The following is a 21647-nucleotide window of genomic DNA, read 5'->3' as shown; positions in this document are numbered from 1 at the left end:
CATTCTATTGATGCCTTGCAATGACCTCTTAACCGCGTGACTGGTCATATTGTTGCCTGTCATTTCCTCAGGCCAAAAGGCCTAGGCTGTGATGCATCAGATAATTCATCCATGCCCGGGCTGCAATGCTTGCGAGGTTCCTGTTTCAGGGCACTCATAAGACCAGCGCAACTTAAGCTCCCTCATCCATCTCCTGTCGGTCAGACACTACCTCCATTTACTTCAATCATCACTTAAATTCACTTTGATCAAAGAGCCAAGCGAGCATGGACTCCTCTTCAGGGAGCAGAACCCCCGTCGTTGTTGGTTTGGACCTGGGGACCACGTAAGTTTCGAGGGTGTCACACAGCACGACTCTTGAGACTCACTTTGCTCACTCGACTCTGTAGATTTTCCGGGATTTCATATGCGACATTGACGAAAATGGAAGTGAAATCCTTTTTCTAGGTCGACAGCCATCGATCACCAAAAACACCAACAAAACTCAGGGTTTTGCATCCAAACAATGTCGAGGATGCTGATATCAACATCGAATGGTTCAAGCTTGGCTTGCCTCACCCTGATGATCTACCATCAGGCATAAGAAACTCCCCCAAGTTCAAGGAATTAAACTTCACCAGAGCAGCTGCGGATGTCACAGCGAAAGATGCCACAGCAAGATTCATCAACAATATCTGGAAAGTTTTCCTTGACGATCTTCGAAAGAAGATCCCATACCCCTCTATCCAGATATCGGCCACAGTCCCTATGCTTTGGCCTGAGGACGCTTGTCGAGCCATGTATGAAGCCCTTCATCAAGCAGAGATTCTGAACGAGAATGTGGTCCTGGCTCCCAAATTTCTTGCTGAGCCAGAGGCTGCGGCTCTAGCATTTTTCTCAGACTCGCACTACTTCGAAGAAACAAACGTAAGAAACTTGCCGAAGTCTTGGTCCTCTGTTTACGTCTAACACTCCCATAGATCTCCAAGCTTAATCCAGGACAGACTGTCTTGATCTGTGACTGCGGCGGCGGTACCGTTGTAAGTTTCCCGTCACCCTACCTAAGATTTCTTGTTTCGTGCTCACCCCTCCTCAAGGACACCGTAGCCTACGAGATCACCTCCATCCACCCCTTTCGTGTCAAAGAAATTCGTCCTGGCCAATGTATCTTTGCTGGAGCTTGCCTCCTAGATGATGGATTCATGGAACTTCTAAAGGAAAAGGTCGAGACGATGATCTCTCCCCGGGCGTTCCAAGCTCTGACAAAGAATCAACTCTACGAGATAACATCCAATAGATGGGAGTTTGACATAAAGGGGCGCTTCGGAGACAATTTCCCAACACAGCACATATACCTCCCTATCAAGTGGGCTTCGAGCCGCCAGAGAAGAATGCGCGTTGGGGAAGGTGAGGAAGTGACATTCACCCAGTAAGTGACTGAGACCGGCGTAGTGTCTTATGAGCCACAGAATTTATACATCGTGCTGACGGTGAACTCAGCGATGATCTTGCTTCGATCTTCGACCCAGTTGTGGGAAAGATCACACACCTGATCGAGGAGGAGATGCTGGGCATTTCAGCCAAGCTTTCAAAGGATGTGACGGTGAGTGAAGTACCTGCAGAGCCCGTATTGAGAGACGCCCACTGACATGACCATCGCCAGCACCTCGTTGTGGCCGGAGGTTTTGGACAGAATGACTATCTACGAAAGAGAGTCGCAGAGACCGTGGCCAGAGTTTCTCCCACCACGAGTATCCTCAGCTATCCACCTGGACATGGGTAACTCTCCCAACTTTACTTACAAAATGATAGCTGACGGTGCCTTGAAGATGGAATGCAGTGTCCATGGGAGCCGTTGCCCACGCTCTCCAAGCGCAGGCGATGCAGCAACCGGTCATAGTAGCCTCCAGAATCGCCAGATCTGGCTGGGGAGTCAGTGTCGACCGCAGAAACTCAATCTTCTGGCTCGTTGGCGAAGTTGGTCTTTCTTCCATGTTCATGCTATTGGCACAGTACTAATAATCCTCCAAATAGAACGAGTCTCTTGGTGCCACACAACCCAATCTGCGACTGATACCCCCCGAAGCTCTTTCTCCCGACGATCGCGCCGGCAGGGACGGCTTTAGTATCCGTGTCTACAGTAGACAGCTCCAGGGGGAAGCACCACGCACTCGAGAAGTCTGTATCCTCAGCTGGAAGACCCGTGATGTTGGGTTAAACTCCGACATGAAACCTATTCTGAAGGCCGATTTGCAGATCGGATTTAAATGGGACGGGGCGGCGATGGATTTCTCGCTGTTCTATGGCGGTGTTGAGCAGAGCTCGGTGGAGGTCAAGCACCCTTGGGACGCTTGAGCGCTTATTGGTCGCGATAGAAGCAGATCCTGGTATAAATGACAGGACTTATCTGACAATTTCTTTCCTTGAGTCGTGGTTGAAGAGTGTATGTGCGTGGATGTGCCAGAGCGATGCGATGTACCAGTGCAGATCGATCCATGCCCCCAGAACATGACTGATGCCATCTCCAATCGGGCTGATGCCTTGTTTGAACCTTGAGGCTTGGAAATGGCAGATTGTATAGGTAGGTAGGTAAGGCATGCTGGAAGTTCATCAAAGGAAGGAAAAGACCTGAATGCGGGGATCACAGTTGCCAAACCTAGCTACAGCGAACTTCATTTCCAAACTGTGGCTACCTCGAAGAGAATTCTTTCCATCTTCCAAAGTCTATTTAAAATAACTGTATTCAACCTATGGCGAAATTTCCGTGGTTTGGGCTCTACATATTTGGCAAGTGGTGCTTGATCCCATCCCTGGAGTACCTACCTATGGAGCTAGGTGAGCTTCACGAGAGAAGCCAGTCACCACAGCTGCTTTCCCAACCGATCAGCTGGCATGTCCTACAGAACTCCAGTTTTCCAAAGTCCACTTCATGCCTGACCAAGGAGGAGTCTAGTGGAAGGCGGCGGTAAAGTCTTGGGAGCTTTCGCTGACCTTGAAGCCAGCGTCGACTTGGGAGCTTCTTGAGTCAAAGGTGGCCGAGCAACCTTGGGGGTATCAGAAACACGTGGCGCGAAAGCAGTAGCCAGAGCTCTAGCGATGATGGGCGCTAGAGCGATCGCTGGCAGAGGTGCCGACAGTGGGATGGGAGCAGCATAGGGCATATGAGCAACTCCAGGCACAACCCGAGCCACAGAAACTGGCACCACGACGGGAGGGGATGCTACCACTGGACTCTTTGCAGCTGTCGGAATGACAATGTTGCCCACCAAAGTTCGAACATTTGGAACAAGTGCGACCTCGGGAGTCGATCGAACTTTGGGTACACGAACTACACTCGGTGTCATTCTGACAAGAGGAGCATTGACGACGGTCGGAGCAACTTCAAGCACGGGCGTTCTGGCGACATCGGGAGTGACATTAACTTCTGGAGCCGGCAGAGTCTGCGAGACCTGACGTGAACGAGGAGCCGCATCGGTGGTCGAAACCTGTCGAGAGCGAGGTGTGATACCAACACGAGAGACTTGTCGCGAACGAGGTGATGACATCACAAGAGGACTCTCGAGGATAGCAGGTAAGATTCGTGCTGGAGTCTCTGGGCTTCCTGGTGATGTGCCAGTTTTTGGAGGGGTGATCCAACCAACTTTCACGGGGTCGCCATCTGGTATCTCCGTTGCAGTGGGGGTGACAGGACGGTTGAGAGCTGAATTCGATCCCTGACGGCGAAGAGGAGTGTTGGAGCCCCGCCGGCCCAGTGCTGGAGTTGTTGGACGGCGGCCGAGGGTAGGCGTCGTTGGTCGGCGAGTTGGAGTACTGGAACGTTCTGGCTGTCCCTTACGAATGGGGCTGGTTCGTCGTTGAGAGGACTGTGTGCCCATTGCATAGCGAGGGGAGTCGGCCATATCGACACGGATGTAAGTGATGGAAGAAGTATTCTTCTGGCTGATCTTTAACAGGCACAACTCGAAGGGAAACTGAGAAGTGTCCAGCTCAACTGAGAACTGCGGCATTATATGCCTTTTGCAGGCTGCCAACTCATCATCCCCCACAATCAGCTTCTCATTCTGAAACAGAATTCGCGGGAAAGTCCGGGCGGACGGTCGCTTTGCTTTTTTGGATGACCATGAGGAGCAAGAAAATATCAGTCCTTGATACAGGATGTGAGCTTAGCAAAATTATCCTAAGCTTATCCTAAACTTATGCTAATTTACCTAGGTCTTTTTGTTATTCAGGATCAAGGCCCTAGGTTTTGTTTTCTCCCCTAGGATGAGTCAACGTCAACTATTCGTCAATCATGAGGCAACTCGATCCGTTACCAGGATCTCTAAGTTCACCCCTGTCTTGACGGGATTAGCTCCCGGATGACGTGCAGCTCTAGTGAGACTGGGGTATCCCTGTAGCGGATCTATGGATGTTGATAAGTATCACAGCCTTTCTATCAAGCAAGCATTCAGCAGCTAATTGTAGCACAGTTCCGAAACGAGTAAAGTTGAGCATTGGTACTACAAAATCGGCACTACTTCATCTTCCTCCAACTGCTCTTGCCACTCACTACCGTTCTCTTATTCTTCTCTGGAACCGTGTATCCGCTGTCCCTCTCTAATCTATGTCTTTCCCAAAAGTCACTCATTTCCTCTCTCAAAACTCTCTTCCCACTTCTTGAGTCCCTCTCCTCCCTCTGTCGCTCATTGCCTTGTGGCAGCATGTCGGCCACTTTTGCAACAGCAGGCTTACACAATGTTCGCCACACCCAGGACATCATGTGTCGGTACACATGGGCAAGCCATTTGATCAGAAGTCGAGCATTTGTGCTAAAAGCTGCCACAAGAGAAAACACCACTAGGGCGAAACTTGCGGGCAACGAGATTGTCCCGATGGTCTTGAGCGACAGGTTATTCTCACCGCCCCATTCTTGAGTGTTCATACCAAAGAGACCGGTAAAGAAGGTCAACGGGAGGAAGATGACTGTAAATGTGGTAAAGATCATGACACTGCGACTTTGTGCACTTGCAAGGTCGGCATGAAGCCTACTCAGCCGTACCTCGTCAACCTGTGCCTGTCGCTGGACCATCTGAAGGAGTTTGTCGTAGTCGTTTCTTGTACTCCGAACTCTCTGAATCATCTCCTGAGCTTGGTGTGTATACTCCGAGACCTTCTTGATCGCTTCACTCAGGAACAGTCTTCCATTTGCAGTACGGTCACGCAGTTCCGGGCGAGTGTAAGTGGAGAGCATAGAGCTGACGACTTTAGACTGGCGTTCAAACAGATGAACCAGAATCAAAAGTTCATCTTCGATATCTCGAAGTTCAAGGAGAGCCGATGTGTTGTCCCGGTTATCCTCTTCTGCTCGACGGCCCTCAGCCTTATGGCGCGCTCTGATGGAACGGGCCTTGTTCTCAACTGGCTCGTAGGCTGACGCTTTGTCACGGAATCCCTCGGCGCGAAAAGTTTTGAGCGAGGAGGTGAGTTTTTCGGTCTAAAGGTTAGCAAGGTTAAAAATGATGGCAGCGTGATTCCGCGCAGGTGACATACTAGAACGCTGATGGCCTCTTCAAATATTCGAAACACTTCTAGGTCTGGGTGCGAGGATCTGTCGAGGAGGACTGTAACAGCATGGAGGACTGCTAATGCCGCCAGGTCCAGAGCATTTTCGCATTGTCGGGTGAGATCGACGTTGACTTCGTTAAAGATGCTGTCGCGAAGATCTGCCTGCTGATACAGAGGCCCTTCAATAGCATCACCCTCTCGTTTCGGGAAGAAGGAGAGTAGGGTATCTACAGGTCAGCTGAGTTCTATGCAGGGATAGATAACTCACGAGTGTCTATGGCCCAAAGCCACAGCTGATCCACCATGAGAACATTGCCATTGAGTATAGAGTCCTCGCAACCCTCCTCGTCTTCCCCGTCCTGGCTACTTGTCTTGGATCGTCGACTACCGCTCCCGCTACTCCCAGAGCTACTGTTTGACATTTGTCCATGAAGTCCTGGTCCCAAACCGGGAGCGAATGTCCGTTCCTTTGTCAGTTTATACAGCATCTGATCATCGTCTCGCGACCGAGTGTCCCTCAACGATGGATATCCGTATTGATCTAGTGTTCGACGACAGTTGAGCGGCGGATCGTGGCCCAAAAACTCCCAAATCACCTGTGATTCAAGGGAATCAGACTTTGCCACAGATTCGGGGACAGGCCTAGCTCGTCCATGACCGAGGCGCTGAAGGATGAGTTCTCGTCGGCGAATGAGTCGTTTGTACGAGTCAAAATGAAGATATGGGAGGAAGAGACAAGTATAGATTCCACCCTCTGGTTTGGGTGATATCGATGACTGTTTTGAAGATCGGCCTCGAGGTGACACTACATGGTCAGCTTGGATTTCAAGGTAGGACTCAACTTACTGTGCCGAGGAGCTGAAAAGTAACAGCCTGGTTTCGCAAAATACGCATAGTGCTGAGAGTGCCGCCCTCGAGAATGCCTCGTTGCCCAGAAGTCATTGTTAAACAGGGGGGCATAGTTGCGATTGTTTGCTGTCTGCAGAGTCTCGAACATTTTCTACAGAGGTCAGTAATCGTATGAACCAACTGTCTTCAGACTGCTTACCGTCACCCAGCTAGGATTGTTGTATGGCAAATGAACCCACATAAACTTGCGAGTCTCGATCTGAGGCTTCGAAAACGCAACAGGTACTTCATCCACGATTACTGTCTCACTGGCTCTCCTCTCACCATTATTCGCGGCCTTTCGGATAGCAACGATCGCTTCTGGCAGCCTCGGGGATGCATCGGTATCATCGTCGTCACTGAAGCCCTCGATTGTACTTCGACTTCGCTGCGAGAATGGAGGAAAGTCTTTGTACTCGTATTGTGAGGCTTGGGTTCCCATGCTGACAGACCTACTCAGAGATCGCCCCATTCTTCCTCGAGGAGGAGGTGACAGACGGTCGACAGCCAAATCCTGCTCAAAATTGGCACGGATAAGTGGCGAAGGACGTCGCATTGGTGTTGAGTAGTGTGTAGGTGGTGAAATAGCCGCCGGTGATAAAGGCGTGGCAGGGGATCTTGCTCCCGTTTGAGGTGCTGATTCTGATCTTGTCTTTTCTGCATCAACAGGCCGTATGATAGGGGATGCAGGAGGAGACTCGACAGATCCCTGCGAGATCCCAAGGGGATTGTCGTGTGTTTCACCAGCAACTTTCTCAGTCGGCAGCATGGCTGTCTTCCCTCGATTCCTCAAGAATCTGCCTTCATCAACTGTCTCGACTTCGTTCAACCTCTCAGCCAAGCACTCCTCTGGTCCCTTTCTCAAGAAATCTCGAAGCGGCAGTCGTGTAGACCAAGCTCGAATTGTCGCCACATCCAATGGACCTGGAGGATCTTCAAAGAATCCGTGGACCTCGACGTTGACCTTTTGCTCAAGATTCAGAGACCAATTTCCGTCCTCACGAGAGTACTCGTCTGCACGACCGATGAGAGCCGACAACTGCTTCAGGAACAGGCGCATCGTGTGCACGTTATGCCGCCCGAAAGAAGCAATATTCGCATGATCACTCTGAAGTGGGAGAATGGTCTCTTGTCGCATGCCGAGAATAGCAGACTTGATTGAGGTTAGTGGTGCAGTGAAGTAGACATCTCCCGAGCTGCCTGAAAGACGAGAGTCAATGGTCTCATAAAGCGTCCAGATGCGAAAGTCGTGTGCTATCGATTTGAAGTCGTCGTCCAGTTGGAGGAGCAGAGTGTTTCCCACACGAAGATCGTCGGTTATTGATGTCGGCATAGGAGCTGACAATTGAAGCAGACTCTGAATACCAGTTGCAAGACTCGGCATGGCAAAGTAACTCGATCCTTGATGAGGAGTGCCTATTCTGTTAGCATGGGTCAACCGGAGATGGAATACGTACCAAAAAATGCAGCACCATAACACTGTCGGTATATATCCTCAAACGACGGATCTCTGCTTGCCTTGGTCAACACCATCTTGACAATGATACCGCCAACGCTATGCCCCACAAACACAACCGGTCTTTTCTGCTTCTCTCGTTTTCTCAAACTTTCCAGCTCCTCCAGCAATGAATCAGCCAGGGTACTCAGTCTCGTCTCCTCAGTCGTCGACGGATGCTCATACAACAGAATCCGAGCTCGATCCGCTTCACGACGAAGTCCTTGGCGAACCCATGATGGAGCCGGTCGGTCAGCGTCAGTTGCTGCACCTTCGGCGTCACGCATAGACAATGCTCCGTAGTATCGACTCATCAGGCCATCGCGACTCCATGTTCGAAGGGGATCTGCTCCAGGGCATGGGACAGTCACAATGTCGACTGTTGTTTGATCATGAGTGAATTCACCTTCCGGATCAATAATAAATCTGGCCTTTGACACCTCAGTTTCCGTCGAATCTTCGCTAATCTTTTCAGGTTCTCTCTCTGTCGTGTAATCATTCAGTGGCGGAAGTTGACCCGGGGGACTTCCTGGATTTACATGAACCGAGTCCTTGTCATTGCTGAGCTCCGGCTCGGGTGAGTCCACTGTATCCATATCAACACTGTGAGTCCTATAAATTTCCCGGCGTCTTTGCCTGGGGAGTTTTGGTCGAGAGGCTTGAGACATGAGAACGTTGAAAGTCATGAACTGATGGCTTTGTGAAGTATCAACGGTATACATATCCTCAACAGTCACTCCGAGTCATCCGCACAAAACATCAGCCTGGCTTAGCCCGCTCGTGACAAAAGTCCATTTCAAAATAATATCCGATTCCCATATCAATCGCTGATGTGCTAATATTATCTCTGTAGGCTGACCCGTAGATCCCATAATGTGGGGTGTCTGAGACAAGGTTAGTCAAATGACTGCACCACCTGGACCGTTCCGATGACTGCCTGCTAATTTCAACCCAGTGCCCACCAATGCTTTTAAAACACCATCGAAAATAGCATGTCGATATGCGATGCCTAAATGCGCCCTCAACTCCGGTCAAAAAGTGTATCAGACCCAAACGCCTTTATTGCAGTGAAAAGTCCCCAATAGCAGTGCAGTGTACCACAGAATCTATGTACAGTCTATTCTCGACCTTGCACGTCTGGCCGGGTCTAACAACAAACATGCCGTTGGGGCCAAGATTGAACGTCTTTTCGTTCATGGTGACCCGAATCTTTCCTGAGGCGACGGAACATGTTCGCAGTTTGTCGTCTTCAACAGCCCAATGATTAGCGCTGCCGGGCTTCAAAACCATGACGTTAAAGCTGACGTCCTCTGAGACAGTGACGGGCTGACCACTGGTGAGGTACGAGTTGGAATAGGCGACGTCTGATATGTTAGCTGGGCCTTACAGACAACGGGAGACTCACTGTCTGAGGAAGATTCATCCTTTATCCTTCCTGGAGCAACCTCCCAATCCTCCATTTCCAATTCAACACCTGTCTCAGGTCTGCTAATGACGGCTTGGTCTCTTATGGTAACGTCATTCGCAGAGGAGCGTCTTCTCTTTCGCTTTGGCTGGACTTCGGTTATGGCATCGACACCTTCATAATCGTCGAGATCAGTGGATCTATATGATAGGCCAGAATCAGAAGAAGATCGAGATGAACCAGAAGCCCCTCGTCCAACTTTTGGCTCAGGACACCAGTCGCAGCCATTTGAACATCCCTGCAGATGACTCCAGTATCTACATCCAACGCAAGACTCTAGAGCAGAAAAGGCTTGCTTCGCTGTCGCAGACAAGCCAATTGGGAGACGGATACAAGGTTGCGACAGTCGTGCAGATTGCTGAGTGTTATTGACTGTGCACTGCTCACTGCCTACCACACCAGTACCCACGAGATATGCCACTGCACAGGAATAGTGAGTGATATCCAGGTTGCTTCCCCGGTGGGTATGCTTCCAACCCTCAGGCAGCTCACGTCTGCGAGGCAATGTCAGCATGTAATTGATGTCCTCTCGTTGATGAGATTTTTGAGCTGGACTGAGGTGTCGGTGGAGATATTGCTTAACCTCCGATTCTTGCATTGCTTGAGACCGGTAGGGGGAGTCCCGCGAGCGTGTTGTCTTTCTCTCCTGCTCGGCAGCTCGAGATACTCGGTTTTGCTGGAACGTGGCGAATGTCGACAATCCCGGGTCGACTGGAGGTGGTGCGTCAGGAGGAAGTGGGTTTCTGGAGACAACAATTCCAGGTGTACCCCCGGGACCATCCTTCTGATAGCTACCGACCTTGGTCAACGTGCCATCTCCGTTGTCATTGAATGTCGTTGAGCAATGCCCAGCGCCAAAATGTCCACCAAGACCATTAAGTTTGCCAAACACACGGCGACAATCTCGTACAGGACATATGTATGGAAGCTCAGGGTCGTCGTGAAGTTTGTAGTTTGCCGGAATAAGTGCCCCCCGAGCAGAAGTAGCACCACCCTCAGGGACTAAGTATGTTAGAGTAGCTCAATGCAGCGGTGGGACGACCTACGAGGATACACAGAGTAGGCTCGACCAGGTTCAGCCAGAATGATTGCTTCCCATCGGTTATCAGGTACCAGAAAGTCGGGCGATCTTGCTGGTCCAGGTGTTGGTGATGGCGTCCCTTGGCCAGTGTACTTTTTGAGCAACTCTGCCCCGGTGAGAGAGACTACCGCAGATTGAGATGAATGATGCATGGCGCTCTTCTTGATAGCTGCACTGTTGATATCTGCCAACTGTCTCGCGACCTCGGCTTCCGTAAAGCGACGAGCTTCGCGAACACGGGCGTAATCAGCGGGAGTCCTTTTGAGGATGACGGATGAAAAGTCTGGATGTGAAAAGGTTGGGGTTGAGCTTCTCTTTCGAGGCATGGCTTGAGATGCAGGTGCCTGTGAGAAGTATTGTGCTGGTCATGTCAGAAATGAACGGCGTCCGAGAAGAGACGTACCCTGTCTACGTTCCCATTCAGACTGAGCTGCTTGGATCCGAGGGTTGCTTGATAGGATACTAGCCGCTGAAGCTTTGACTGCTGCGCTTCCGATAATGTCGCTGACGATACGTGAGGGTTCTGGGATGTTGACCTTGGCTGAATTCCACGGTATAAATCCTGGGTTCTGTTTCATTGAAGGGTCTTCATTGGCGGACATGGTAGGATGTGCATTGGCTGGAGGTTGCAAAAAGTCCCATGAGAGTGAGAAACGGACTGAAAAGGAGATGAAGGAACGAATAAGAAGCCCAAGTCGGGTTGCACACAGATGAGATGAGTGATCAAGTGAGTGAGCGGATGATAAAGTGAATTGGAGACGCGCCGACGCGAATGAGGTTATAGCGCGGTTAAGGGCATGATGTACCTCCCTGCGGAAATAAGCTGTGAGGTACCTTCAAGGTGCCCAACAGTGCTCCATCAATTAACATGCATACCTAGATAATTAATACCATTGAGCATTTATAACGAATACCCAAATGCACTTTAACAGCAGTTCATGATTTCGACATGTCTCATAATGTACAGCTATACATACAATTGTCACCTATTCTACAGCAGCCTTTCCATCGCATCTAACCACTATTTCTTCTTTGATGCCTTCTTCGCCTTCTTGGCTTGCTTCTGGCTGAGCACCTTGACAGCCTTAATCTCCCCACCGCTCTCTGCCCTCTTCTGCGCCGCCTTTCTCTGTCCCTCGAGTTCCCTCTCTCGCCTCCATCGTCTATGTCTGAACCACTGCTTGCGCGTCCTGAACCTCTTGGTCTTGAGGCCCGTCGTCTTGGCCAGCTTTCCGATGGCCCAGTTGTCTTCACGGTAACTGTAGTCCTTTCGCAGCTTGAGCAATCTGTCTGGCTCGCCCGCTTCGACACGGTTGACCTGGAAGGGGATTCCGGACGGCGAGATCTCGGGCTGCGCGGCGACTTCTTTGATGGGGAAGGCGGTCATGTTTAGTTTTCGCTTGCGTTGGGCGTGGACGGGATATGGCAGTGTGTCGTTCTTGTCAAAGACTACGCCGATGTATTTACGGTCGGGATGTAGTGAGGGATCGCGGTAGTATTTGACGTATCCGGTTGCCATAGCGTGAATGGTGTGGTCTCGACCCATGATGCAGTTCTCTCCAGGCCACCAATGCGTACCGCGCTGCTTGTAGAGGATGTTTCCGGGAATGACGAATTGATCTAAAGGTCAGCCAGTCCAGTCCATTTTTCGAGGTCAACACACCTCCTGTACGCTTTGCACCGAGCTTCTTTGGAATACCCCTCTTGGGCTTCTTCTTGTATGCACCCTGTGACTTGACCGAGGCAAATCGATGACCTTGGACGAGGGAATTGGCCAATTGGACACCCAGAGGAGCGACAGGTGTGAACGCCGGCCTGGCTAGAGTAGCCACAGCAGCCAATATTGGCCGCTGCATCGTGAGGAACCTCATGCCGGCGAATTGTGACGATATGGGCTGAGCGAGGTTAGCAACGCTTGATCCTCAATTGATGGAGTTTTTGCGCTTAGTCATCGCTTATCGATAAGCTTGTGGACAGCTTCCCTAAACTCCAGCTGTAAGGTAACATCAACATTGCTCTGTAAATCATCAACAAAATGCGGTACCTTTTTGCTGTTCTGTCTCTCTTGACGTTGGTCAATGCCCAATTTGGCGGCTTCTTTGATCAGATGTTCAATCAGCAAGGAGGTCACGAACATCATCAAGCGCAACAGCAAAACAACCCAAGCGATGCGAACCACTACAAGCAGAATTACGAGAATTGTAGGTACATCTACCACTTTTTGACTCTGCTAACATGTTCAGCTGTCTGCGATAAATACCTCTGCCCCGATACCCTCGCATGCGTCCACTTTCCTCACCACTGTCCCTGCGCCTGGGATGCTCAACAGGAAAAGTTCGAATTAGCAGAGGGACAACGTCTCTGTGTTTCTCGTGGTGGATTCCAGCCCGGTGAAACAGCTCGAAAGATTGAATTGGCAAGAAAAGGATTACTGTGAACCAACGACAAGCATGACACCACGAACGACAATACGAGTGATAACCGGTAAATATTAGGAAATGAAACATGCCTCTACCGATAATACTATGTGCCCCTTGTCTCCATCAGAATCTTGAAAGCGAGCGAGTAATCAGATAACCTCACACTCCTCCTCTGCCAACGCCCAATAATGATATCCTCAAAACTCCATCCTAATGCCCTAGCCAGTTCACAGCCGTCGTCATGCCTCCCCAGCACCCTACGCAGTACCGTTGGCCACGCGCGGTACCTGTGGCACAGGCGGCACCTCACCCTCGTCATCCTCATCCTCATCCGGGAGCGTCTCGGGGTGGCCCAGGAGCTGGGCCACATTCTTCATTTCGTAGTGCCTCTTTCGGAGCTGTTCAAACTTTCTGTGCTTCTCACGCTCCTCGGGAGACATGCCCGCCAGCTCCTCCTCCGCGTTGTGCCCGATGCTGCTCTCGTCGTCGACGTGGACGCTCTTTTCGCTGCGGGGCGACGGCGCGCCCGCCTCCGGGATCTCCTCTTCCGGTTCGCCCAGCGAAAGGCCCGGAATGTCATCCTCACGGCTTGGACGTGAATTCTTAAGACGAGCACCAGCGTCCGCCAGAGGATCCTCGTCTTCGTCCGACGGGTCTTCGGCGGGGTCGTAGTGTTTGGCATAGGGAGTCTTGGGTTCTGTGATCTTCATGGTGGAGGAGCGCTCCTGCTCCGTGAGGTAGAGGTTTGCCTCGTCCCACTTGAGTCGCTGGGAGGGTTCGAGAACGTCTCCGATGGAACTGTTGGCGCCTGATTGTCGGCGGGATCCAGAAGGGCGAGCCCCAGAGGAAGAACGACGGTGACCAGCGTTGATCTGAGTGTTGGCGATGGTGAGCTCCTTATCGCTGGCAGGCTGATCGTGGTTCGGCGAAGTGGGAGGGGATTTTTGATACGAATTCTTGAGGATGCCTACAAACGTTAGAGAGGTCACAAATAGTCTCAGACAACTCACCTCGAGGTCGTTGAGGAGGATGGGCAGGAGGCGAGTGCGCCGGGGGAGAATCAACAGCAGAAGCCATCTTGGTATAGTCGGAAGCTTGAGTTGAAAGGGTTAAAGCCAGAGCTCAAGCGCAAGGCGTTTGTATCTGAGATAAAGTGTGGTCTGAACGTGGTTGTTTGCCTGTGATGTAGTCGCGAGATCAGGTTGAAAGACGAAACCCTGTGCTCGTGAGCAGATCATCAGTAAAAAGAGGCGGGGAGGGCCCTATAAGATCCAATCCAATGACGCAGTGGCCTGAGACCCCAGGATTTGGAGGGGCTGGGTACGTACCCAAGCCTTGATTCAACGGCGGGTGATGCTAAACGGACGATGGCGATTTATGAAGGATAATAAGAATTTTGCTGCTAATCCCGTTATTCTAACTCTTTTCAGTCGGGGGTTTTGGGTCGTACATAACGGTTGTGACTGGGAATACCCTTGTCGTCCCATTTTCTAGTACACCCTCTTTGATGCAAGAAACATCTGGAATATCGTGAGATAACGCACGTGAATGCACGAACGAGTTGTCTCGATTTAAATGTTTATTATTGTAATTGTATTCTTGTAAGCTTATATCGTAAATATGGCACTTGTTATCAAAATATCTGATCTTTTGATCGTATCGTCAAATTGCCGGCCTCGAAATACGTCATTTTCACAACGAAGGGATCGTCACACAGCCGAATGTCTAGAGGGGAATGGTTGGATGCGATGCAACGTCGTTCGTCATTCGAAAAACCACTCAAACTTGGTTGATTGGCCATCTCTACGATGAGATGAAACGATATTGATCTTGCCTGGTCTAGATCTTGTAAACCGCTCACGCCAGCAGAAATCAGCGGCATATGCATTTGCCAGCAGTCCAGATAATGCAGTGCAGAAGCATGCCAACTAAACAGGTGAGTTGTGAGTTGTTCTCAATCATCTGCGCTCAGTGTCCTTTCTCTTGAGAAACCAAGTCTTGTCGTCAATGTCAGCGTTATCACTCCTCAGAGACCAATTCCTGTCCTCTAACTCGGCGTTCTTTCTCTTCAAAGCCCGATTTTCATCCTCAAACTCGGTGTTCTTTTTCTTGAAAGCCTGATTCTCAGCTTCCAATGCCTCAACTCGCTCCATCAGACGCGCGATCTTTCGGACATTGTCCTTCTCCTGCGAAGCTTTGTCGGTGGAAGTCTTGTCGGTATAAAGATTGCCTAAACTTTTGTTAGCAGATAAACAATCAAGGTCCCCGCCATTGCGCCTTACGTCTCAGCTGAATGTGGTCGTGAGCTGTCTCAGCAGGGTTTCTGGATGCGTATCCTTCATACGTAGCAATCGTGTTTTGAGCACTAGCTACGGCAGCGCGTCGTCCTGCTCGACCGAGTCGGCGAAGATTCTCGTCTTGGAAAGCCATTTCCGATTTGTGGAACGACTTCCCTTTGTTTCTGTACGACGAGCTCATCTCGGTTATTTTTACAGGAATAAATGATCGTGTATTTCTGTCAAGTACGTCAGTGTCTGTGAACATTGGAGCGGGAGGTGAACATACATGATGAAAAAGATAATAAATAAATGCAACGATCAAGGTGCAGGTGCCGAAACGGCAACATGATGATGTCTGTCTAATGCTGCATAAAGATGTTGGATGGGAGTGAGGAGGCAGCAGGAGTGAGAGGAAGAAGAGAGGATAATTCAGGGGGGCGAAGAGGCATCGTGAAGCAAGTGTCATGAATCAGAGTGGAAATCATTAAGCGGCGACAGCTGCTGGCACTGGTAAGTTTATAGGCAATAGACGTTTTGGTTTGCGAGTGTGTCTCCTCGTATGTCTAGCCTCTCCCATGGATTGAGGTGTTCTCCTTCGCATTCCTCGTAAACACTTATCAGTAACCAGCCAGGCGCAACAGGCTGGGCAATTTGTTTCTACTCATCACTGGCAGCTCCTGGGTAGGGACCTCTGCACCAGACTCATTCTTAACATCACTGATCACGATGAGTTCGCTAACTACGTATCAATTTAACTAACTAACGATTATACGCTTCAGACTGCCTAATTGACGACATACTTACCGACATATCTAGACTTTAGGTTAATACCTATCCATCCAGCTAATCGGAACTCTTCTCATTGTGGCCGCTCTCCTCATCACGGCTTCCACCCATGCTATAATACTTGCCAAAGACACGAGTCTCCAGATCAGAGACACCGCCTGTAGACTTACGAGCCTGGCGACGGAAATAGATACGCTTAGCCCATTTCCAAGATTCGATACCGAGGAAGAAGAGCACAGCCTCGATAAATACAATCCCCCATTCCCAGGAGATAGGGGCATGCTTGAAGACGACAGTGTTGAGTCCGGGAATATAAATGATAGGGAACATGGTAACAAAACCGGCGATGATAGCCCAAAAAAGGAAGGGGTTCCTCCAAACGTCATGCATCCACTGGGTGAAATACTTTTTGCTCTTGGGTTGCATTCGGAAGAAAGATCTTCTCATGTTGATCATCTCCCAGGCAAGGAACAGGGCAAACCAGGTCAGGCATGCAAAGGTTGTTGAACGGGCACGGAAAATGACCCTGCAGTCTTCACTGTATGTGTTGTTGCAGTCCTCTCCAATGTCTGCAGCGCCATTGCCGAAGCCGTAAAGGACGAGAACGAATGAGGCGAGACAAAGGGCTGACATCCAGAGTCCGTAGACGACCATATCGATCATCAGTTCGGGAGTAAAGACACCTTGTTTCAACTACAGACCGGTTAGTGAAATTCATGAAGGGAAGCGGGACACATACGTTTTGAGGAGGACGCTGCATGATATCTGGGGCGGCAATCTCAAAGCCAAGACCCATATCAGGCATACCAGATGTGATCATGATGATCCAGAGAATCTCAACTGGCGCAAGAGGGAAAACCGACAGATTATTCTTATCCTTAAAGACGAGACCGATCAGGAGTGTACAGGCTTGGGCAATATTCTCAGCCAAAACGTGCAGAATAAACTTCTGAATGTTGTCAAACATTCTTCGGCCTTCTTCAACAGCGTTGAGAATAGAAGCAAAGTTGTCATCAGTCAAGACAATGTCGGACGCTTCCTTGGCAACATCAGATCCAGCCTGTCCCATAGCAATACCCACGTCTGATCGCTTCAAACTAGGCGAGTCATTGACACCATCACCGGTCATGGCGACGAATGCCTTGCGACGATGAAGAGCCTCAATCATACGGACCTTGGTCTGAGGGGCACACCGAGCGACGACAAGAGGCAGAAGGGGAAGTTGATCAATCTCATCATCAGACAGCTTGTCAAACTCTGAGGCAGCCATGACCATGACCTTGGAAACATCCTTGGGGATCTCAGACATCTTGGCAGGGAGGATACCAACTTCAAGAGCGATAGCACGAGCTGTTTCAGGGTGGTCACCAGTAAGCATGTGAACGCTGACACCGGCTTCGTGGCATTTTCGGACAGATGGGGCTGATTCAGGGCGAGGAGGGTCATACAAGCCGATGAGGCCACGGAAGACGAGATCCTTTTCGAAAAGTCCACGGTCAAGTTCAGCCTCGTTATCCTCAACATGGGGGATATCGGTTCGACTGGCGAGAGCAAGAACACGAAGACCGAGACGAGCCAGAGACTCCATGTTTCTCAAAACATCTTCCTTGATGGCGTCAGTAAACTCGAGGATCTCGTTGCCAGCAGCATAGACAGGGCAAGATGTCAAGACACGTTCAACAGCACCCTTGGTAAAGACCCATTGCTTCTGGGATTCGCTGTCGTGGAAAATGACCGACATCTTCTTGACATCTGAATCGAAAGGGAATTCGGCAACTTCATGCCAGCGGGGGTTGTCGCCAGAAGACAATCGCATGCGGTTCCAGTTGAAACGAGAAGCAAAGACTTGCATAGCAATCTCGGTTGGGTCTCCGCGAGCATGCCACTCGCCTTCAATCTCGTGGACAGTCGCAAGGTTGGCAAGTGAAGCAACGTTGAGATACTCGACCAGACTGGGGTCCTGGGCAGGCTGGGAAGCAGGGTCGATTGATGTACCTTCGGACTTTTCATTCTGAAAGTCGATGTTCTTGGGCTGATCCTCAGTGAGGGTGATGTCTCCGAGGGTAGGGTTGAATGGTTCATTGGAAGCGCCAACAGAGTATGTGCCACGTCCGGGGATCCAAGCTTTCTTGACGATCATGGTACCCTGGGTAAGGGTTCCGGTCTTGTCAGAGCAAATGTCTAAAAGGTTAGCTATGCATAACACTAGGTATATCATTGAGTGGTACTTACTAGTCACAGCGCCCAGAGCTTCCAAACTCTTGAGGTTACGGACAATGACATGTCTCTGGACCATACGCTTGGTACCAGCAGCCATAGTAATAGTGAGAACAACAATCAGAGAAGCTGGGATCATAGAGAGACCAGTTGCCACGGCATAAATGATAACTTCCCTCTGCGACTTGAAATCATTGGCTGCCAGAACAATAATAGCACACACAATAGCCGTTCCGAGAAGAATGAGTGCCAGCTTGGAGAGCTTGCGCTGAAGAGGTGTACCGACATTGACACCAAGGAAGCGACCAACAGCATCAGAACCGGTCAAGGTCCAAGCCTGCATCCAGCGACCAAAGTTGGTGTTACCCTCGGCATCCCTCTTTGGTTGTCGGCGCTTGGAAGACTTGCCACGAAGAGCAACTGCAATTTGACCAATCTCGGTATATGTACCGGTAGCAAAAACAATGCCGCGAGCTCGTCCTTTTGTGACAGTAGACGAGCTGTAAGCAACGTTGAGTCGATCACCAGGGCCAGTATCATCTGGAAAGGTCTTGTTGATCTCTTTGCGGACAGGTAGAGACTCGCCAGTGAGAAGTGCCTCGTTGGTTTCAAAGTTGACAGCCTCGACAAGACGGATGTCCGCAGGAATGGTGTCTCCCGTCTTGAGTTCTACCATGTCACCAGGGACAATCTCAGCAGTCACGACAACTTGGTTGTTACCGTTGCGGACAGCATGGGCGGTAGGAGAGCTGAGAGAACGCAAAGAGTCCATAGTTTTGGCGGCTTGAAACTCTTGGAGGAAACCAACGACAATGTTGAGGATAATGACTGCGGCTACTACACCACCTTCAATCCAAGACTTGATACCAAAAGAGGCAGCCATGGCAAGGATGAGAACCTGTCCCCCAAAGGGCAAATGAGCGACTCTACCGTTTTCTCTAAGGCTTTCTTCAAGTATACTTGAAGGAAGCCTATGGGAGGTAACTTACTAGAGTCAAGGCATTGGCGATCTGCCCGATAAAGATCTTGAGAGGTTGAACACCTTCTTGTTCACCGAATTCGTTCCGACCATACGTCTCGAGACGCTGCTTGGCCTCCGATTCAGTGAGACCATCATCGAGATTGCCATTCAGCTCCTGGACGACCTGCTCAAAGGTGAGAGCATGAGCAGGTGCCGACATGGGAGAGTTGGCTTGGCCCGAGATGTGAGGCTTCTCTTCTTCGTTCTGACCCATTGTGACAGTTGATGAAGAGGAATGAGTTGAGCAGACCAGAAAGAAGAGAGGGAGAAGCCCTTTTAAGCTGCACTTTCACAGGGGATGAATGAAATCAAGAAACCTTCCAAGTAGGACACAAACTGACCGCGAGGTGGATCATGGTGGATGTGCCAAGAGTGACCATCGCAGGAGGTGCAGGCGAAACAAAGGTTGCGCCAAGAGCGCTCATGGTTAAGCACTTTTATTTGGAGGAGAATTTTTATATGTGGAGATGATTGGCATTCAGAGTAATATGCCAAGACCTTATGTTGGAGGATGTAACTAAGCCGCATTGTTGAGGCGGTTTGGAGGTTCGAGTGTTTGAAGAAATTGCCACCTGTGACTATGATCAGTGTTCAAGGTATCTGAGTAGTTCAGGCCTGAATAGACTCAGATTAACTCGCATTGTGTTATGAATCTTAAACAACCTTATTCCGTATTCAAGCAGGATCTTTATCTGCGTTGTGAATCATTGGATAAACAACCAACGATACGCCAAGTTTATCTTAAGAGCTTAAAGTCGTTAGTGGTGGTCCTTGCTTCTTGGCGTTGCCGGGTCCTCTCCAACCCGGTTCCTTCGATAGAGCACATGGCAATGACATAGTTCGACGATAAAAAGAGCTATTCTTGGTATTTTTGAGACGCGCAAGTGCTCAGACAGTCGTAGAAGTGTTTTGCCTTTATTTATCGCAGTACTTTTCTAGCTTGAAACCATTTTTAGATCAGATTCTGAGAGAAACAGAGGTATCAGAAAAGCGGGTCTCTTCATCGGGGAGTCGGTCTTCAACTCCTACGTTCAAGGGTCTAAATGATCCCCAGATTCCCGTCTCCGCGATATGTGAGATAAGATTCGGCAATTACGTAGTAGTCTTGGACATTTATAACCAGGATTCAAATGTGCTTAGTATTCGTATATGATCACACTTACGTAGGAGAAGAGAAAATAGATGCTGGCTTCTTATTCGTCAGTCCTATTCATTGGTGGCAGGAAATACAGTTCCTACCGATGGTACCCTACCTGCTAGGCTGTCCGTTCACTGTCGGCTCTTGCCCGCAACCGATAAAGCCAAGATGGCGGCCTTATAGCCTCAGCCTTCTGATACCAAACATCAACTTTGCACATTTGCCAAGCTCCGCCAAGACAATAAACATCTCGTCATCTGCTCTAAAGCTGAATCATTGTCACGGGCTCGAAATACTCATCAATCAATGGCCAGAACTGCCATGCCGTTGCGATATTCCGACCCGGCACCAAACAATCGTTCTGATGTTCTAGAACCGGTCTTGGGCTTGTAGCCACCACTGCAAGCGCGTTAATCACTCTCGATTGCTATAATTCATGTCACATGCCGCGACCACTATCAGGCAATTCTCGCGCTTGCAGTTTGACTACTGAACCCTCACAAAACACCACATTTTCGTTCCTATCGCTGAAATGGAGCCAGTTGGGATCATTCTGCTCGTGCTTTTTCTCGTCATCATCATCATGGGTCCTCTGTACGTCTTGCGCTGTAATTGACCGCTGCTGACTGACCACCGCTAACTGGAAAAGAGCATGTTTTAGGATGAGCGTGCGGAGAGCGTCGGAGAAGGTCTTCAGTCCCCAACCTAATCAACTGGACAATGCGCGTCGGAAACTCAGCACCGTTACAACCTCAACGGTCATTCCACAAGCGAATCCCGATCCCACCGCCGACATTGAAGCTCAGACTCCACTCTCCGGGTTCGGTGAATGGTGAGTGCATCCACTTCCGGAGAAGTCATCGGAAGCTCTGTCTCCGCTTTTGCTTCTCGGTCGGAGCTTGTACGGGCCGCTCCAGGATCTTGCTGACAGCCTCAGTCCGATCTGCATAGGTCCTCTTGTCCCAGAACCAGTGCATACCGTCAACGCCGATCCACGTCCGATTCTCGAAAAAGTTTCAACGGTGACGTCTCACGAGAGTCAAGCCAGGCCCGGTCCAAGTGTACAAACAACTGATAAATCAGGCCCAAGTGTGCAAACGACCGATAAATCAGGCCCAAGTGTACAGACAACCGATGAAGCGGAAGACGACATCATGACGATAAATACGTGCGGCCATTCATTTCACTCAAAATGCCTTTCCTCCTGGTTCTTGATCGAACGATATGATTGTCCTGTATGCAGGGTGCCGTATTACAAAGGGTTACCACGTCGCGAAACAGCTCTGAGCGTGACACCGTTTTGGTGATCACCGCCATCTTAATTGATCACTAAT

At 50.0% G+C, this 21647-nt stretch overlaps 7 protein-coding genes across 7 annotated transcripts; 2 read left to right on the top strand and 5 right to left on the bottom strand.

Moving 5' to 3' along the window:
• Window positions 1-266: 266 nt before the first annotated feature.
• Window positions 267-2334, top strand: FTJAE_7448 (uncharacterized protein; the record flags this gene model as incomplete). The annotated part of the gene is made up of 8 exons (XM_037354166.1): window positions 267-325; window positions 489-906; window positions 960-1019; window positions 1077-1408; window positions 1480-1582; window positions 1643-1758; window positions 1809-1956; window positions 2014-2334. 8 exons carry the CDS (start codon window positions 267-269, stop codon window positions 2332-2334), a joined length of 1557 nt encoding a protein of 518 aa, XP_037205480.1.
• Window positions 2335-2906: 572 nt separating this feature from the next.
• FTJAE_7447 (uncharacterized protein) lies at window positions 2907-11054 on the bottom strand (the record flags this gene model as incomplete). Its single annotated transcript, XM_037354165.1, has 12 exons — window positions 2907-3950; window positions 4529-5452; window positions 5509-5750; window positions 5792-6328; window positions 6370-6523; window positions 6572-7812; window positions 7869-8492; window positions 8766-8790; window positions 9005-9270; window positions 9312-10373; window positions 10418-10813; window positions 10856-11054. 12 exons carry the CDS (start codon window positions 11052-11054, stop codon window positions 2907-2909), a joined length of 6714 nt encoding a protein of 2237 aa, XP_037205479.1.
• Window positions 11055-11473: 419 nt separating this feature from the next.
• On the bottom strand, window positions 11474-12308 carry FTJAE_7446 (60s ribosomal L2 (mitochondrial); the record flags this gene model as incomplete). Its single annotated transcript, XM_037354164.1, has 2 exons — window positions 11474-12072; window positions 12116-12308. 2 exons carry the CDS (start codon window positions 12306-12308, stop codon window positions 11474-11476), a joined length of 792 nt encoding a protein of 263 aa, XP_037205478.1.
• Window positions 12309-12487: 179 nt separating this feature from the next.
• On the top strand, window positions 12488-12889 carry FTJAE_7445 (long chronological lifespan 2; the record flags this gene model as incomplete). Its single annotated transcript, XM_037354163.1, has 2 exons — window positions 12488-12653; window positions 12696-12889. 2 exons carry the CDS (start codon window positions 12488-12490, stop codon window positions 12887-12889), a joined length of 360 nt encoding a protein of 119 aa, XP_037205477.1.
• A 240-nt stretch (window positions 12890-13129) lies between these two features.
• On the bottom strand, window positions 13130-13949 carry FTJAE_7444 (Glc8; the record flags this gene model as incomplete). Its single annotated transcript, XM_037354162.1, has 2 exons — window positions 13130-13839; window positions 13883-13949. The coding sequence occupies 2 exons, from the start codon at window positions 13947-13949 to the stop codon at window positions 13130-13132; spliced, it is 777 nt and encodes a 258-aa protein (XP_037205476.1).
• An 881-nt stretch (window positions 13950-14830) lies between these two features.
• Window positions 14831-15302, bottom strand: FTJAE_7443 (uncharacterized protein; the record flags this gene model as incomplete). The annotated part of the gene is made up of 2 exons (XM_037354161.1): window positions 14831-15102; window positions 15155-15302. The coding sequence occupies 2 exons, from the start codon at window positions 15300-15302 to the stop codon at window positions 14831-14833; spliced, it is 420 nt and encodes a 139-aa protein (XP_037205475.1).
• A 692-nt stretch (window positions 15303-15994) lies between these two features.
• On the bottom strand, window positions 15995-19389 carry FTJAE_7442 (potassium sodium efflux P-type ATPase fungal-type; the record flags this gene model as incomplete). The annotated part of the gene is made up of 4 exons (XM_037354160.1): window positions 15995-16630; window positions 16677-18118; window positions 18170-19052; window positions 19144-19389. 4 exons carry the CDS (start codon window positions 19387-19389, stop codon window positions 15995-15997), a joined length of 3207 nt encoding a protein of 1068 aa, XP_037205474.1.
• Between the last annotated feature and the right edge of the window lie 2258 nt (window positions 19390-21647).

This window comes from Fusarium tjaetaba (assembly GCF_013396195.1).
Source record: "Fusarium tjaetaba strain NRRL 66243 chromosome Unknown NRRL66243_c0000151, whole genome shotgun sequence".
NCBI lineage: Eukaryota > Fungi > Ascomycota > Sordariomycetes > Hypocreales > Nectriaceae > Fusarium > Fusarium tjaetaba.
Note: the sequence above shows the minus strand (reverse complement) of the source record. Positions and strands in the feature narration are given on the sequence as shown.